This window comes from Littorina saxatilis, linkage group LG1, assembly GCF_037325665.1.
Source record: "Littorina saxatilis isolate snail1 linkage group LG1, US_GU_Lsax_2.0, whole genome shotgun sequence".
NCBI lineage: Eukaryota > Metazoa > Mollusca > Gastropoda > Littorinimorpha > Littorinidae > Littorina > Littorina saxatilis.
Genome location: NC_090245.1, coordinates 57,050,771 through 57,067,960, shown reverse-complemented (window position 1 = coordinate 57,067,960; position 17,190 = coordinate 57,050,771). Strand labels below are relative to the sequence as shown.

The following is a 17,190-nucleotide window of genomic DNA, read 5'->3' as shown; positions in this document are numbered from 1 at the left end:
AAGACCTGCTTTTCTCAGATTGTTGTAGGTCTTAAAAGGGGGGTTGGTTCTCAGACACCAAACGTCGCCCCTACTGTCCTGTGCCCCTGCAATCCCTGCAATCCCCCCCCCCCCCCAAAAAAAAAAAGGCAAAAGGTAAAAGCAGGCTATCGATCGCAGCCAGAACTGTCTCCTTCCAGATCAACAATTTCCAAGGGATAATTGGTTGTTTGGAAACAAATATGCCATTAAGCGGCTGCTGTGCGCGTGTGTAACTGCTTCCTGATGGGAACATCAAATCCCAGCTTCTGGAGACGCTCGACTAGGAAAGCACCACCAAAACAAAACAAAAACAAAGAAACAAAAACTTTTTCTTTTTTTTAATGTGAGATCCTTGTGTTTTCGTTGGGTTGTTTTATTCTCCACGTTAGGCAGGGGAAAGTGCGATGACACACTGAAATGCTTGGTTGTCAGTACTAAATCCCTGCGTCTTCTGCTGCTTAGCCCGGACAGACAAAAACTGGTTTTGGGAGTTTTTACTGTTGTTTTTGCGGTGTTTTTTTTATTATCGTCTAAACGGCAGGGTTTGTCAATACTAAATTCCTGCTTCTTCCGCCTTTCAAACCGAAAGAACAAAATATTTTGAAATCCTTTTCAAAGGGCTTTTGTTGTTTGGTTGTTGTTGTTGTTGTTTTTTCCTACATGACGACGGCAGGGGAAAGTGCGAGGACACACTATGAAATGCTGAGTTGCCAGTAGTGCCTGCATCTTCAGCCGATCGACCCTTAAAGGAAAAAAATATGTGTAAGGTCAATGTGTTTTTGGTTGCCTTTGTTTTTCAGCACAACGGCAAAGGAAGTGCGATGACACACTGACATGCCTCGTTGTCGATACTAAACCCCTGCATCTTTTGCTGCTCACAACACCGGAGAAAAAAACCTTTTGTGAGAACCTTGCGTGCATGGTTGCTTGTCTTTTATTTTGTGTGTGGTTATGATAGCGAAGAGAAAAAGTGCGATGGCATACTAAAATGCTGGGTTGTCAGTTCAAAATACCTGCGTCATCATATGTTCAACCCAAAAGAAAAAGAATGTTCGTGAGATTGTTGTTGTTGTTGTTGTTGTTGTTGTTGTTGTTGTTGTTGTTGTTTCCTACCTGCAAACGGCAGGGGAATGTGATATTGCAACTAAATGCTTGATTGTTAGTTGTGCTATTGTTTTCCTCGTTTAAATGTTATTTTTGATCCGCGTGTGTAAATGTTTGGTTTGTCTGTCCATGCAGGTGTGTGGCAATGTCTGTTTGGTATCTCTGTGTGTCTGTAATTGTGTGTTTTTGTGTCTAGTTGTTTTCCAAAATTCGATTTCAAATGTTTTTATTACTGTATGCGGATGATACTGTGATCTGCTCAGAGTCTGAAAAAAACCTGCAAGAATGTTTAAACAAAATGCACGAATACTGTTTAAAATGGCGTCTAAATATTAATGTAAACAAAACGAAAGTTATAGTTTTTTCCAGAGGTAAAATTAGAAATAAACCATTGTTTACGTATAATGGCAATTTAATCGAAGTAGTGTTTGATGTAATGTACTTGGGCCTTAAAATTAATTATAATAATAAATTTTCAGTCGCACAGAAGAATCTATATGATCGTGCCTCAAGGGCAATGTTTGTTCTCTTGCGTACTTGTAGACAATTGTCACTGCCTGTGGACATACAAGTTGACCTGTTCGATAAAATGATTGCTCCAATCTTACTATATGGATGTGAGGTATGGGGTTTTGGTTCCTGTGAACTTGCTACTAAACTTCAATTGCGTTTTTATAAAATTGTTTTCAAACTAAGAAAATCAACTCCAAATGCTATGATATTTGGCGAACTTGGAAGATATCCACTAGATGTTAATATGAAATGTAGAATGCTTTGCTATTGGTATAAACTGATTAGTCCTATTCATAAAAATAAATTTTCAAGTATTGTGTATTGCTTTACTTATAAATTGTATATCAACAAGATTAAATCTAATTATTTATGTTTTATTGAAAAAACCTTAAATGAAATTGGTCTCTCTGGCCTTTGGACTTTTCAAGAAAATGTTCAATACTCAAGCGCATGGTTTAAAACGAAAGTAAAAAGAAGCTTGTATGACCAGTATATCCATAAATGGTTTACAGAAATTGGAACAAAAAATATGTTTTGGAATTATCGAATGTTTAAAGATATTTTTGCATGTGAAGACTATGTCACACACCTGCCATATCAGCAATGTGTTTCAATGATGAAGTTTAGAACATTAAATAACAATTTGCCTGTACAGAAAGAACGTTATCTTAACATCCCGAGGTCAGAAAGAACTTGCACCAAATGTGTATCACAAGATATAGGTGATGAATTCCATTATTTATTTGTCTGTGATTTTTTCAAAGAAGAAAGAGCTGAGTTGTTACCACCTTACTATTGGAAAAAACCTAATGCACTTAAATTTAAAAAGTTGTTTGCTACTAAGAAAAAGAAATTGCTAAAGAATATCTTGGACTTTATTAATAGAATTTGTAACAGTTTTTCATAATTGTTTTAATTTTTTCATTTACTATATTAGTATATATTATGATTGTATTGATTGTATTTATTGTTCAAAATGCCCCCAGGGGTTATGGACTAATAAAAACTTGAACTTGAACTTGATTAAAAGGAAATTGTGAAAGTCCCGTTTGGCAATGTAAAAAACCCAAAAGACACAGAAAAAACACCCAACATCACCAGCCGACGATAAATTTAGTTTTCTCATCTGAAAGGAACTTGTGAAGCCTTTGATTGACAAGGTAAAAACAAAATCAAACAAAAACAACCTACAATCAATGATTCACACCACCCCTGCTACTCAATACTTGTACGGTGACAACACCTGCTACTCAATACTTGTACGGTGACAACACCTGCTACTCAATACTTGTACGGTGACAACACCTGCTACTCAATACTTGTACGGTGACAACACCTGCTACTCAATACTTGTACGGTGACAACACCTGCTACTCAATACTTGTACGGTGACAACACCTGCTACTCAATACTTGTACGGTGACAACACCTGCTACTCAATACTTGTACGGTGACAACACCTGCTACTCAATACTTGTACGGTGACAACACCTGCTACTCAATACTTGTACGGTGACAACACCTGCTACTCAATACTTGTACGGTGACAACACCTGCTACTCAATACTTGTACGGTGACAACACCTGCTACTCAATACTTGTACGGTGACAACACCTGCTCGGAGGGACAAACAAATACATCAACCATTTCTTCTTTCCACCCTCAACTCTTGTAACAACTGTGAAGAAGACAATAACTCAACAGGTGCAAATCACCGTTGTTTGCTCTTTTTAAGTCAAACAGCCTTGTTCTCCTTCAGCTGCGACAAAACTCGCCCGCTGTATCCACCTCTGACAGGGGACCAACGTATGGACCTGTGACATTGTTCTTAGTTATGACAACAAAATATCAGTGCCCTCCTCGAAAATCACACTAATAGCGCTAGTCCGTACAACAAGCCTTGTTTTTCAACCCTATATTCCAAGCATATTACTGTTACGTCTGTTTGAACCAAAAAAAGTACGACGGTGTAAGGTAAAAATTCCCTTTGCACTTACATGGCACTGCGTTCTTTGTGATTTTTGTTTTAATCTAAAACTGTCTAAAAAATAAAAAGGCATATTGTCTTCGCCCAATGTGTTAAATTTAACTCATACCAATTCCAAAAGATGGAATAAAAGAAAAGGAATGAGTAAACTAGGACAAATGAATTAACGTAACGTGCACTAGCGCTACCTTAGAAAACGAAAACGAAAATAAATTGCTAGTATCATATCTATTTTGTAAGTCACGATTAGGTTGTAAAACGCTTGAAGTTGAGACAGGACCTGTTTTGTAATGGCCCCTGGGCATAAAATGTGCGATATCATAATTTGATGTTTTACCCCGAGAAAATGTTTCAAGAGCTTTGAAAATGAGTCAGTTTTTGACAGGAATAAAAGACAGACAAGAAAATAACTGTACAGGCTAGAGAGACAAAAAAAGGCAAGATGAAAATGCCTGTTCAAAGCTGTAATAGCGAACAAAACGGTGTGAAAGAATTCAAGGAAACGAATTATCATCCGTATCATCAAAACATGAGGATATAAATCATTTCGTAATTTATCAAGTCTACTTAATATTGAGTAAGACTGAGACAAGAATTGTGAATTCGCAGTAACCTGCACAATTCAAACCTTGGGGTAACTCAGAAGACTGACAGCAACGGAATGCAAAAGAGAAGGACATTTAAGTATGTTTAAGCTTGCGTATGGCATTGTAATGTAGGAGAGAAATGCAGCGAAAAGCCCCTCACGAAAAGCCTGTCATTTTCACGGCTTTGAGCTGACGATAACAGACAACGGATTAGTGATCATGCGTGAAGCAGCCGTGATGACTTGATTGAAAGCACTAGTTAGGCCGCCCATTTCATCAGAGAGGTAGATGTGGGACGGAGAGGGGAGGAGAGTAAGAGAGAACGAGGGAAGGGGGGGGGGAAGAGAGAGGAAATAAGACAAACAAGAGAGGGGGAGAGACAGAGACAGAGGGAGGGAGGGAGAGTGCGTGTGAGAAGAGAGAAATAGACAGAGAAAGATAGAGAGTATGAGCATAGACCTATTATCTAAATATAGGTCCCTGGTATGAGGAAGGGAGACAGAAACAGACAGACAGATCGACAGACAGAGACGGAGACGGAGATTATTTCTACATGTATCGCTTTGGCAGCTCTCACTTTCAACGAATTAATATAGTAATGAAACCGATACAAATTAAAATAAATGTTTAAAAATTGTGTCTTCGTGTTTGTTTACTGTTTGTTGTTGTTGTTGTTGTTGTTGTTGTTGTTGTTGTTGTTGTTGTTGTTGTTGTTGTAGATGATGTTTTATTGTTGATTATGATAGTGAGACGAGAAAAAACACGAAATGTAGGATAGCGCATAAAAAGCATTTTAAGCAGGAGAAAGGAAACCGTAATTTCAGATTATAGGCTTAGCATAATGCAGAAATATGCATTGACGTTATCTAAGTTTCTAAAATACAAACTTTCACGGTATTTTACGACTAATCTTAACTGATTTAAATCGTATTCACGGAATAATGCATTTTTTCCGAATAACAGCAAACGAAGTCACATTTTTCAAACTTACACACACATACACATTATATATCTTTACATGTTTTTTTTATTCGGATTTAATGTCTTATCTCTCTGAAAAGACTATGCATAGATCAATGAACCGACTCAACTTGAGCAAAAGCCTCAAAAGAAACAATAAACATTATCAATTGTAATGGAATTATACCTGCACAAAACCTTAGTTACAAACTTCAAAGATACACGCAAATGCTTTCAAGAAAAGAACGCAAAACAGTGCAGAAAGATAGAAGAAGAAAGCAGTTCCGTCCCGTGCCTTTTTTCGTACAAGAAAAGACTTTAAATAAGTGGTTGTGTTGTTCGGTCAGCTTGATAATTTGCATATAGGCGAAAATTATTTCACAGGTTGTTTCCTGGAAAATGTCTTTGAAATAATGTCTTTGCACTAGAAAGAAACACACACGTGGAAATAGCATCTGATCAATGAATTACGTTATACAAATGCTAATATCAGCTTTAGTTTTCTTCCAATGGGGTGAAATCCCAATGTTTAGAAGAAAAAAAAGACTCGCGCCAACCTTCAGGATCAATGAACGTAATCATCTCTACAAAGGATCATTTCTTTAAAGACGGTGAACGGGAGAGGAATATCACGGACAAGCCCCGAAGAATTAACGAATAAGTCCTTAACATTTAAACAGAGTTTTGAACTTAATATTTAAACTCCATTGTGATGCAAAGTAGATTCGTTAAAACAGTCAAATAAATTAAAGAAACAAATGGCTAAACGAATGACAAAAAGAAGGCTTTCGCCGAGAGATAAAGAAAGAATGATGTGTCTGAAAGAAAGAAGGAAAGAAAGAAAAGACCAAACGAATATAGCGAGGAAAGAGAGATGTAAAAGAAGACACACCTGCACTAAACTAAAGAAAATCCTTGCAACCCTGCAATATGATATCAGAAACACTAATATTCGACATAACGTAGACTTTTCGCAAAAGGAAATAAAATGTAGATCGTTATTACCCTGCGACACGATTAAAGACATCCGTACTTGTGGCCCATAAAAGAATATAGGCCACAACCTTATCAATACAAATTAAATCAATACAAAGGCAAAAGACGTGAGTACTTGCGATGACTAAAAGAAAACAGAACGCAACTTAACCAACCAAAAATCATAACTACGTGAGGTAGTTTACTGCCCTTTGTTTGTACAACCGAACATAACAAAAGCAAAATACGTCCATACCTTCGACGACTGAAAAAAAACAGACCGCAATTTAACCCAAAATAGCCATTTACTTCAATATCTTTGTTTCGTACAACAACACAAAACAAATGCACAAAACAGCATGCAGACAAAAAGTCATCTCCCTTACCTAGCGTGACGTTGTGGCTGCGGCTGGCCTTGAAGCGGCAGGTCTCGAACCACTCGGAGCCGTTGCCGGCCAGGTAGTCGTACTCCACCGACAGGTCCTTGACGTTGACCAGCCCGCTGGCCGTGCGGTAGGCGAAGGGGCAGAACAGGTAGTAGTCCTTGAACTGCCGCTTGTCGTAGCAGTTGCCCGCCGCGAAGATCTCCGAGTCTCCCTCCAGCATGGAGCGCACCTGCGTGTAGAAGAAGTACTCGGAGGTCAGGATTGCCGGGTTGCCGTTCTTCCAGATGCGGGTGAGGAAGTTGGCGCGGTTGACGGCGACTAAGGCCTGAGCCTTGAAGCGGTTGAGGCCGTACTGCTTGATGACTCCCTTGCCCAGGTTGTGGCTGGTCCCCGCGGTGCAGTTGGCCTTGTTGTTCTCGTAGCGTTCCACTTCTTCCAGGAACTGCTGCACTACGTCCTTGGCCGTCTCTTCTTCTCCTTTTTCTTTGTCTGCGTCTTCTCCTTCGTGTCCGTAACTGTGTCCTTCTTCACCTCCTGCCTTCTCCTCCTCCCCCGTCTCTTCCTCGTCGATGTCATCAATGATTTCAGCGTTCCTCAGACCGTCCCCGACATGGTCCATCGAACTCAGTGGCGAGTCGGTGACGTCGTCCTCCGGCCAGGGCATGGTGTCGTTGCCGAACCAGTCGTCCTCCATGTTCGTGCTGTCCTCCACGTCAGCAAAGTCGTCTTCGGACTCGGGTAGATGGTAGGAGAAGATGCTGTAATTGCCGCCACCCCTGTTGCTGTATCCACTGTCGCTGTCGGGGAAAGCGATGGCGGAGGCTGTCGGGGGATTGGGGAGGAGGAGGAGACAGAAGAGAGGAGAAGAGGAGGATAAGAAGAGGAAGAAGGAGAGGAGGAGGTAAAGGAAGCACCTGGTAGTTCTAATCCACCACCATTCTCCAAACACTGCCGGGCGTCTTCTTGTTGTTTTCATCGCCATTGACAACGCTGAAATGGACGATGGCTGAAGTCCTTGAAAGACGATGATGTTACGGACACTGCTATTATGCTAACTCACCAGGGGGAGTTTTCTTTCTTGCGGTACTTCGTCGCCAACACAAAGGCTGACAATGTTTTTCTCTTCTATCCTTCAAGAGAATCTAAAACAAACGAGGCAGAGCGCTGTTTATTTCCCTTTGTTTATCAGATATTTTATCTTTATTTATTTCGCTCTTATTTCTTTTCTTTTACTTTTTCCTTGTTACAAAATGATTCCGAAAACTGTGCGACCGGTAAGTATTCTCTACACATTGTCGGAAGAACATTTTGTATCACGCTAAAACAGTCCTTATCCCTGCGTTTGAAACCAGCCGCTTTACATTTTGTTCAATGTTTAAAACCAGCTGCTTTACATTTTTACCAATGTCAACCTGTGTTTCAAGCAACGGGACAGAATAGCATTTTGATGCAGATTTGTAGTCACTTCACGCCTATAGCTCTGCGTAAAGTCCAGCCTTTCTAGTCACAAGAAAATGCTTTTGCGCAAACAGACGTACACTGGTATATTACTAACTCAAATCAAGTTGTTCTTAATGTCCTCAAATGCAGCTTCAACATCTTGGGAAGACTGTCCACTTGGTCAAATGAAGGACCCTCTTCAGAAGAGTTCACATCATGCCTGCTTTCGGAATCTGCAGTCTGAAACACATTAAAAGCAAGACCACATTTCAGTTAGAAGGAGCGATATTTTGTCCTTATTTTCTTTTCCACAAACTAAAACTTCTTGGTTATTTAGAACCAACAGGCTAAAAAAGAAAGCAATATAGCACGCGCACAAACACAGTCGTTTCTAGACGCCAGAAAGTCGTAATCGTCAAGTTCTTCAAACACAATTGTCTGAGAGTAAATGTTTGTGTTTTTGTTTTCACAACTTTCGATATTCCTTACTTGTTCGATCCAATTCTGACGGAACATTTTCGCGAAACATTCATTTTCACACGCGCAGAGAGACTTTTTTTTTCGTGAATTAAACAAGCACACATCTTTCAAAAATATAGTGCGGAAGCCGGAATTTCTCAACCCAGCTGCCCAGTGATTTTACTTTGTCAACGATCTTTTTGACGAACAACTTGCATACACATTATGCTCCAAAGATTTATTAAGAATTAAGAGAACCTGCGACGTTCTCTTGCCACAATTAAACGCTTTTCACATCTCACTCCTACAAGTGAACATAGATTTCAAACCACCACAAGTTCTCGGAATTTGCAAATATTTTGTGAAAAACACAAACGAATCCGGCGACACTTTCAAATCCGCTTCAGCGCTTTCACATAAAACTAAAATATATGTGTGCCCTTTGTTCTACTCGTTTTACCTTTTCTTCAAGAGTAATCACACAAAGAAATCAGTAAAATCTATCCAGAAAACTCGCTGCTCTGTGGGAAGTACACAACACACACAAAGACGACGACGATGATGCTGATGATCAGTGCGGGCAGAGAGATAGCGGGCGATGGAAGGGACAACACCACGGCAGACTCAGCGAGCGGTGTTGTCTCCCTTTAGCCCCAGCGGCCAGCGAGGAGGGGCAAGCGTTGTGAGAGAACTACTTCGTGGGACTCGGTCTGCTCTGGTACTGTGCCGTGCTGCGCTTCGCCGTGCCTGCTGCTGCTGTCTCGCACACCTATCTCTCTGCTGCCACTGGCTCCCCCAAGAGCTGTCCCTGCGTCCAAGTCGCACCGGCAAAGGGAAGTACGTCGCGCTTCTATCAGTATCAGTCTCGCTCACTGAGTTTCTCTGTCCCAGTACTTGGTGTGGCTCAGTTAGTGCCTTTCTGTCGCTCTTGTCGCTTGTTCCAGTTATGTATACATTGAACGCTTCTGTTGTCCTGGTACTTCTATGCCTATATGCCTTCTTTTTCTGCTGTCTGGCTATGTGTTCGTGAGTGTGCGTGTGTGTGATGTTTCTACTACACCTACTGCACACCGACATGAGAGAGAGAGAGAGAGAGAGAGAGGGAGAGAGAGAGGGAGAGAGAGAGATAGATATATATATATATATATAAAAGCCAGAAAGGAAGAAAGACAGGGAGACGGATACTCATTGAGCAGCCAGGCATATGTGTCCCGCGTACTTCAGTACTTTTTCTCCACTACCTCATTTTATACTTTGCGATGCAACAACAGATCTTTTCAGTTGTAGCTTTCAGTATTTACTCTTGCCAGGGCCAGACTTGAAGTTTACAGGATTTTGCTTATTTCAGGACTGAAGTGCATCAGCCCTACTCTCTTAAGGTTTGAAGTTTCAAGCTCACCCAAACGAATGGCAGGACACAATAACATGTATTTCTCTTACCTTATCAATCCGCGCTTCGACGACACACTTTTTTTTTATCTGATAGTCAGCTTTGCACTGAAGGACGTAAACTAAAACATAACTTTAATATATGTTGCATTTTTGAAAGAACAAAATGCCTACACAAATCAAACATTGCAGTATCTAGGTTTTCTTTTTAATCAAAGCACATCATGCAAATAACCACATAATTCATTTCTTGACAGTCGACCGAAAAGGTCGAGAGAGAGAGAGAGAGAGAGAGAGAGAGAGAGAGAGAGAGAGAGAGAGAGAGAGAGAGAGAGAGTGCGATGGAGTGAGAGAGAGAGAGAGAGAGAGAGAGAGAGAGAGAGAGAGAGAGAGAGAGAGAGAGAGAGAGAGAGAGAGAGAGATTTACTTTTGCCGAGAGAAGCTAGGAGAGGACCAGCGCTGGAAGACAACTGCTTTCAGCTTTCATTATTATAATACAAACACACCGTGCTTGTTCTCAGTGAAGTTCCGAGTATGGCAGACAGGTATTACATTTCTGAGGTAGACTCCAGTTTCAGTCACAATATCGGTTCTAAGCTGGCGTTAAGTTTCACCCCGGTCCTCCAGAAGCCTCTTCATCATTGTTCTACGATGCCAATACTTTTGAGAGCAAAAATTCCCTTATCTCAAACAGAATGCTCTCCTGTGTCAGACCATTTCGACTGCCAGTGAATAATTAGGTCATTGAGAACTTTCAGCAGCAACGAAACAAACATAAACCCTTTGGACTGATAAGCTAAAGGCTGGTCATTTTTAAACCGCAACTCAGCAAAACCTCGCTGACTCAATGTACATGCACTGTTACTTCGTATTCTATCCTTGTTATATGTTACAATGGACCCCCGCCCCCACCCCCACCCGGTTAGACTTCATTTGAAGACCACCACCTTTTTTCAGTAGTCCTTAGTTTTCCAGATGTTCTGTTCAATAACATCATACAATGTGCTCCCTCCATTTTAAGAACAGTTTTTCTCGGATTTTTGGTGGGTTCCACTGTACTTCGTGTAACTACGCCTCCACAAGGACGAACTGCGTTCTGTTTCGGATTAACCTTGGTCAGAGTTTTGAAAACAAGGCCGTAAACGAGGCGTACACCTGGCATGGATGGACTGACATAGTTCCTGTGCGGGCTGCCAGCACATGCTCAAAACATAACCCTCATTTGCTGATCAACTTGTTGACAGAGATAAACTGACAGATAAAATAAACTGCAGGTAACTGTGAATGAGAGAGGCATGGAAACACACGCACACACACACACTCACACACATACACACACTCCATCGCCACCGCTACCACAGCACCCATCGCCACCGCTACCACAGCACCCATCGACGACCACCAACCCCCAACCCCATCCCGCTCCTCCCCCTGCTACCTTTTGTCCGCATATGCCTGTCTCGGGTATGGTACCAGTATACGATATATATGGTGCGCCAAATTGATATTACATGTACTATCGTTAACTGTTATATAGGGTTTTGAAACTATCGTTAACTGTTATACAGAGTTTTGAAACTATCGTTAACTGTTATGTAGATTTCGAAACTATCGTTATCTGTTAGATAGAGTTTCAGAAACTCTATATATAACAGCTAACGATAGTTTTATCAAAAGCGCGTCGGTGTCGTTCCCAAATGGGAAAACCCTGAAACTGCCATTGCAAAACTGTCTTTTTGCTACGAAATGTACATTTTAACTAGAAACACAATTTAAAAAACTACAACATTAGTTATTGACCGTTCTTCTGTTGTCGTCTTCTCAAATCATTGTTGAGTTTGTTTAATGTTAGCTTTATCCTATCATTTGTACTTTCGGCCGTACCGTTTTCCACGTGTGCGGTTTGAAGACGCGGAATATTCGCGAAAAGACCATGACGTGACAGACGCATATGACGGCTTACTAGTGCCAAAACCTGGGGTTACCCATTATCACGTGAAAATTACTAATTAACGCTGTCAGTTACTGTTTTCACCAGTTAGTTACTAATTTTCCCGGGAAAATTACTAATTTTAGGTTTTGGCTCAAGCAAACCGTTCGTGAAAATTAATAACTAACACTGTCAGTTACCGTTATCACTGTTAATTACACAGAACACGTGTTAATTACTAATTTTCAGTTTTGGCCTCGGCTTTCTAGTGCCAAAACCGGCGGAAGTGTTGAACACTATCGCGCATGCGCATTAGAACACAATCGAGAACAACAAATCGTACCTTCTTCTCGCCAGTCCTTCGCCCTGCTACGGAAGTCAGCGCTGATTCGTTGAAGATTTGGCGCGCATGCGCATAGCTAGCACGATGTGCCAAAACTGAAAGTTACCGATGAACACTGTTAATTACTAATTTTCGCATGTTAATTACTCATTTTCACGTGTTAGTTACTAACTTTCGCACGAAAATTAGTAATTTTCACGTGAAAAGAGTAATTTTTAGTTTTGGCTCTAGTAATCCGTCAGGAAGCGGGCAAAAACTGAACGTGTTAATTACTAACTTTCACGGGAAAATTAGTAATTTTTAGTTTTGGCACTAGCAATCCGTGAGGAAGTGAGCCAAAACTTAAAATTAGTAATTAACAGGTGAAAGTTAGTAATTTTCACGGGAAAATTAGTAATTTTCACGGGAAAATTAGTAATTAACACGGGAAAATGGTAATTATCACGGGAAAATTAGTAATTTTCCCGTGATAATTACAATTATGAGGTTTTGGCACTAGTAAGCCGTCATAGACGCACGGCTACACAAAACAGTGGGTTTTTTTTCAAAACAAACACAAAACAACGTGACATTCCCCACGACGCGTTTTGGAAAACACTGCATGCTTTCGCATCGTGTTTTGGGTACTGACACTGACCGTTGCACACTGCATGCATGCCAGCCGTATGTGTACAAAGTGACTCGCACACAGCGCGGTAGCTAGAACGGGTCAAGCTGACACTGACAAATATTTCTGTGAAAACAGGAAGCGTGCTAGCTGTAACGAAGATTTGATTACTTGATTAAACGAAGCAGCGAAATGATGGACTTATCAGACGACAGTTAGTTGAATATGATCTACTAAATGTTGTAGTAATTTAGTGCAAATTCGCTCGAACTGACGAAACGTTCAGCAGCCATTTTGCCGGCATCGGAAACATCCGACCACGCCATTGCTATTTTTGGAAACTCTATATAACAGTTAACGATAGTAATATCACTTGCGCGCACCATGCCGCCGTTTTGCGAAACCCTCGTTATCTGTTATTCATAGTTTTAGCAATAGCGCGCACGCGCTATTGATATAACTCTAAATAACAGTTAACGATAGTTTCGAAACTCTTTATAACAGATAACGATAGTTTCGAAACTCTATATAACAGTTAACGATAGTTTCAAAACCCTTTATAACTGTTAACGATAGTAATATCAATTTGGCGCACCATAGTTATACCTCACCGACCAGTACCCGCACAGCAGCAGCTCAAAGGGGAGCAACTGGGTAAATTACTAACGCCATAGCTGTGGACAGTTGCTGTCTGTTGGCAGTTGCTGTGGCGCTGAGAGAGTGATGTGTGGTCTTGTCATACCTGTCGTGTTTTGTGGACGCACACGGCCACAGTGTCTGAGGCCACTACTACGTGTCTATGCTCGCCCTATTCCAAACAGCTCCTCGACCCCACAAAAACACGGGTTACTGCCTCAAAAGTCTCAGACACTTTGTTTGCTGACACCGCGGAGCTGTCTTTTGTAGTCAAGAATAGAAACCGAGTGTGAAGTGATGTATGTCAAGTGGTCAGAGTTATTTTGCTGGCGGTTTGACTTTCGTCTTTCTAAAATAAGAAAAATCCATTGGTTTCTCTTCTCAGTTCTTCGCTCTCTCACTGCACTAAGGCTGGAGTCTACCCTTGAAAATATGAAGTAAAATGTTTTCAATGTCAACTAGTTAACTCACCCAACTGATGTCTCCCATAGAAAAAGACATCATGTACTTAGTTTAAAAATCGTTTGTTAGTTGTGGATTTTGTCCCTGTTCGATATCATTTATGTATATTGATTCTTGTGCAAACGCCTTTATATTTAAGTTTCGTACATTATCTGAAGAATAAGAACACTATATATACTTTCCTATTATTCTCTCGCTCCTTAAAAATCAACTTTTAAACATTGTATGTCATGTTTACTTACTTCTTCTCAGGGGGAGACCAAACGCATCTTCATGCATTTAACGCGAAATTGGGTATACATATTTTTACTGTGCCTTTAAACGGATACCTTACCCTGAACGTATCAAACTTGTTGAAATTTGTTTTACTTTTCCACGTTTTATTTCATGTTGTTTATTTTGTGGGTTTTTTTATGCTTGAACTTTTCTTTCAAAAGTGAGTACAGCGTTTTTTCGTTTTGTTTTATGTTAACTGTTGAGTGTTTAACCAAATCCACAGTATTATCTATTTATTCGGCAGTGATTTTTGTGAACAGTCTGATACCCAATATTCAAGTATCACTCTGTATTTTAGAAATAAGAGCGTAATGCCATATTTTGTTGTATATTTCCCGCGTAAGCGCTCCTTCAACTCAGAAAAATTCTCTTTTATCATTTTTGAAAATGTCTTAGTTCTACATATTCTTGGGGGTAGACTCCATCCCAAATTGAAATAGATGGGGCAGGGCAGCGGGTGATAATTTGGTAGAAAGGATACATATACGTGTATGAACGAGCTATCGTGTGTGTGTGTGTGTGTGTGTGTGTGTGTGTATGTGTGTGTGTGTGTGTATGTGTGTGTGTGTGTGTGTGTGTGTGTGTGTGTGTGTGTGTGTGTGTGTACGTTGGTGTGTGTACGTTTGTGTCTGTACTGTGTGAATACATGATGTGTGTGTGTGTGTGTGTGCGTGTGTGTGTGTGTGTGTGTGTGTGTGTGTGTGTGTGTATGTGTGTGTGTGTGTGTATACATGTGTGTGTGTGTTTGGTTGTTTACATTTAGTCAAGTTTTGACTAAATGTTTTAACATAGAGGGGGAATCGAGACGAGGGTCGTGGTGTATGTGTGTGGGTGTGTCTTGCGTGTGTGTGTGTGTGTAGAGCGATTCAGACCAAACTACTGGACCGATCTTTATGAAATTTTACATGAGAGTTCCTGGGAATGATATCCCCGGATTTTTTTTTGATTTTTTTCGATAAATACCTTTGATGACGTCATATCCGGCTTTTTGTAAAAGTTGAGGCAGCACTGTCACACCCTCATTTTTCAATCAAATTGATTGAAATTTTGGCCAAGCAATCTTCGACGAAGGCCGGACTTCGGTATTGCATTTCAGCCTGGTGGCTTAAAAATTAATCAATGACTTTGGTCATTAAAAATCTGAAAATTGTAAAAAAAACAAAATTTTATAAAACGATCCAAATTTACGTTCATCTTATTCTTCATCATTTTCTGATTCCAAAAACATATAAATATGTTATATTTGGATTAAAAACAAGCTCTGAAAATTAAAAATATAAAAATTATGATCAAAATTAAATTTTCGAAATCAATTTAAAAACACTTTCATCTTATTCCTTGTCGGTTCCTGATTCCAAAAACATATAGATATGATATGTTTGGATTAAAAACACGCTCAGAAAGTTAAAACGAAGAGAGGTACAGAAAAGCGTGCTATCCTTCTCAGCGCAACTACTACCCCGCTCTTCTTGTCAATTTCACTGCCTTTGCCACGAGCGGTGGACTGACGATGCTACGACGGAGTATACGGTCTTGCTGAAAAATTGCTTTGCGTTCAGTTTCATTCTGTGAGTTCGACAGCTTGACTAAGCATAAATGTTGTATTTTCGCCTTACGCGACTTGTTTAATCCTTATGCCTGCAATGATCTATAAATCTTCCCCGTTTACTTTCAGGATGATACAATTCATTCAGTTCTGGTTCTGCAGTCATTTAGAAATTAAAAGCTTCAATGAATGTGAACCTTTGTGTTTTCCTTCCCCCTGTGCACACATGAGCTCATCACGAAGCAGGTGTACTGTTCAGAACAATCCTATGAGAAAAGCATACAGCGACCATGAACGTCGCATGTATCCATGGGAATTCACCCACGAAAGGTAAAACCGCTGTGCAGCAGAGGGACCAATTAACGGATATTCGGCATGTGTCGTCTTTTAATGTGCCACATAAAAGGGTCTTGAACAGAGAGCGAAAGAGAGAGAGACAGACAGAGAGACAGAAAGTGAAAGAGAGGGACATAGACAGAGAGCAAAAGAGAGAGAGACAGACAGAGAGACAGATAGTGAAAGAGAGGGACATAGACAGAGAGCAAAAGAGAGAGAGACAGACAGAGACAGAAAGTGAAAGAGAGGGACATAGACAGAGAGCAAAAGAGCAAAAGAGAGAGAGAGAGAGAGAGAGAGACAGACAGACAGACAGACAGACGTATGGCTAGACTCTTTCTTTAGCATTTCATTATAGACCTTTATGCGAAATGATAGTAGGATTCCTATTCATATTTAGCCAAGTTTTGCCAAAACATTTCAGATAGACCTGGAATCGACACGATGTGTGTGTGTGTGCCGGTGTGTGTGTGTGTGAGTGTGTGTGTGTGTGTGTGTGTGTGTGTGCGTGTGCCGTGTGTGTGTGTATGTATGTATGTATGTATGCGTGTGTGTGTGTGTGTATGTGTGTGTGTGTGGTTTTTTTTTTTTTCTTTAACCTAAGTTGCATGCAGGTTTGCTACAACAATTATTTTGTTGCCTTATTTTTTTTTTTTTTTTTTTTTGTGGCTTGGCGCAAACCTTCTTCATAGGTCTTTTCTTTTCTCAGTCAAATGTGTACATTTTTAAATCAACAAACTTTATCAGTAAACTAATATGTTTAAGTAAATAAATAAATAAAAATAATCATAACATAAATTTATTCCTAATGTTCAGCTCAGTTTCCAATAATACACCCATTTTTAAATCAACAAACTTTATCAGTAAACTAATATGTTTAAGTAAATAAATAAATAAAAATAATCATAACATAAATTTATTCCTAATGTTCAGCTCAGTTTCCAATAATACACCCATTTTTAGATCAACAAACTTTATCAGTAAACTAATATGTTTAAGTAAATAAATACATAAAAATAATCATAACATAAATTTATTCCTAATGTTCAGCTCAGTTTCCAATAATATACCCAAATCTAACTTTTTCCCATATTTAAATTTTCCAATGGTCATTTTGGTGATTAAAATACAATAATTCACAAAATAAATATAATCATTTTTCAAACTTTCCCTAAAATAACCCAAAAATACATTTTCTTCATTCAAAATAATGGCAACATGTATTTTCTTAT

General features: G+C 39.8%; 1 protein-coding gene across 1 annotated transcript in view; it reads right to left on the bottom strand.

Annotated features, from left to right (window-relative positions):
* Positions 1-8,202, bottom strand: part of LOC138950613 (metabotropic glycine receptor-like) — a 178,414-nt gene extending 170,212 nt beyond the window's left edge. Inside the window, exon 1 of the mRNA XM_070322323.1 lies at positions 6,535-8,202. Coding sequence (XP_070178424.1) covers positions 6,535-7,516 — 982 coding nt within the window. The 5' untranslated portion in view covers positions 7,517-8,202. The remainder of the gene's footprint in view (positions 1-6,534) is intronic.
* Positions 8,203-17,190: the final 8,988 nt, after the last annotated feature.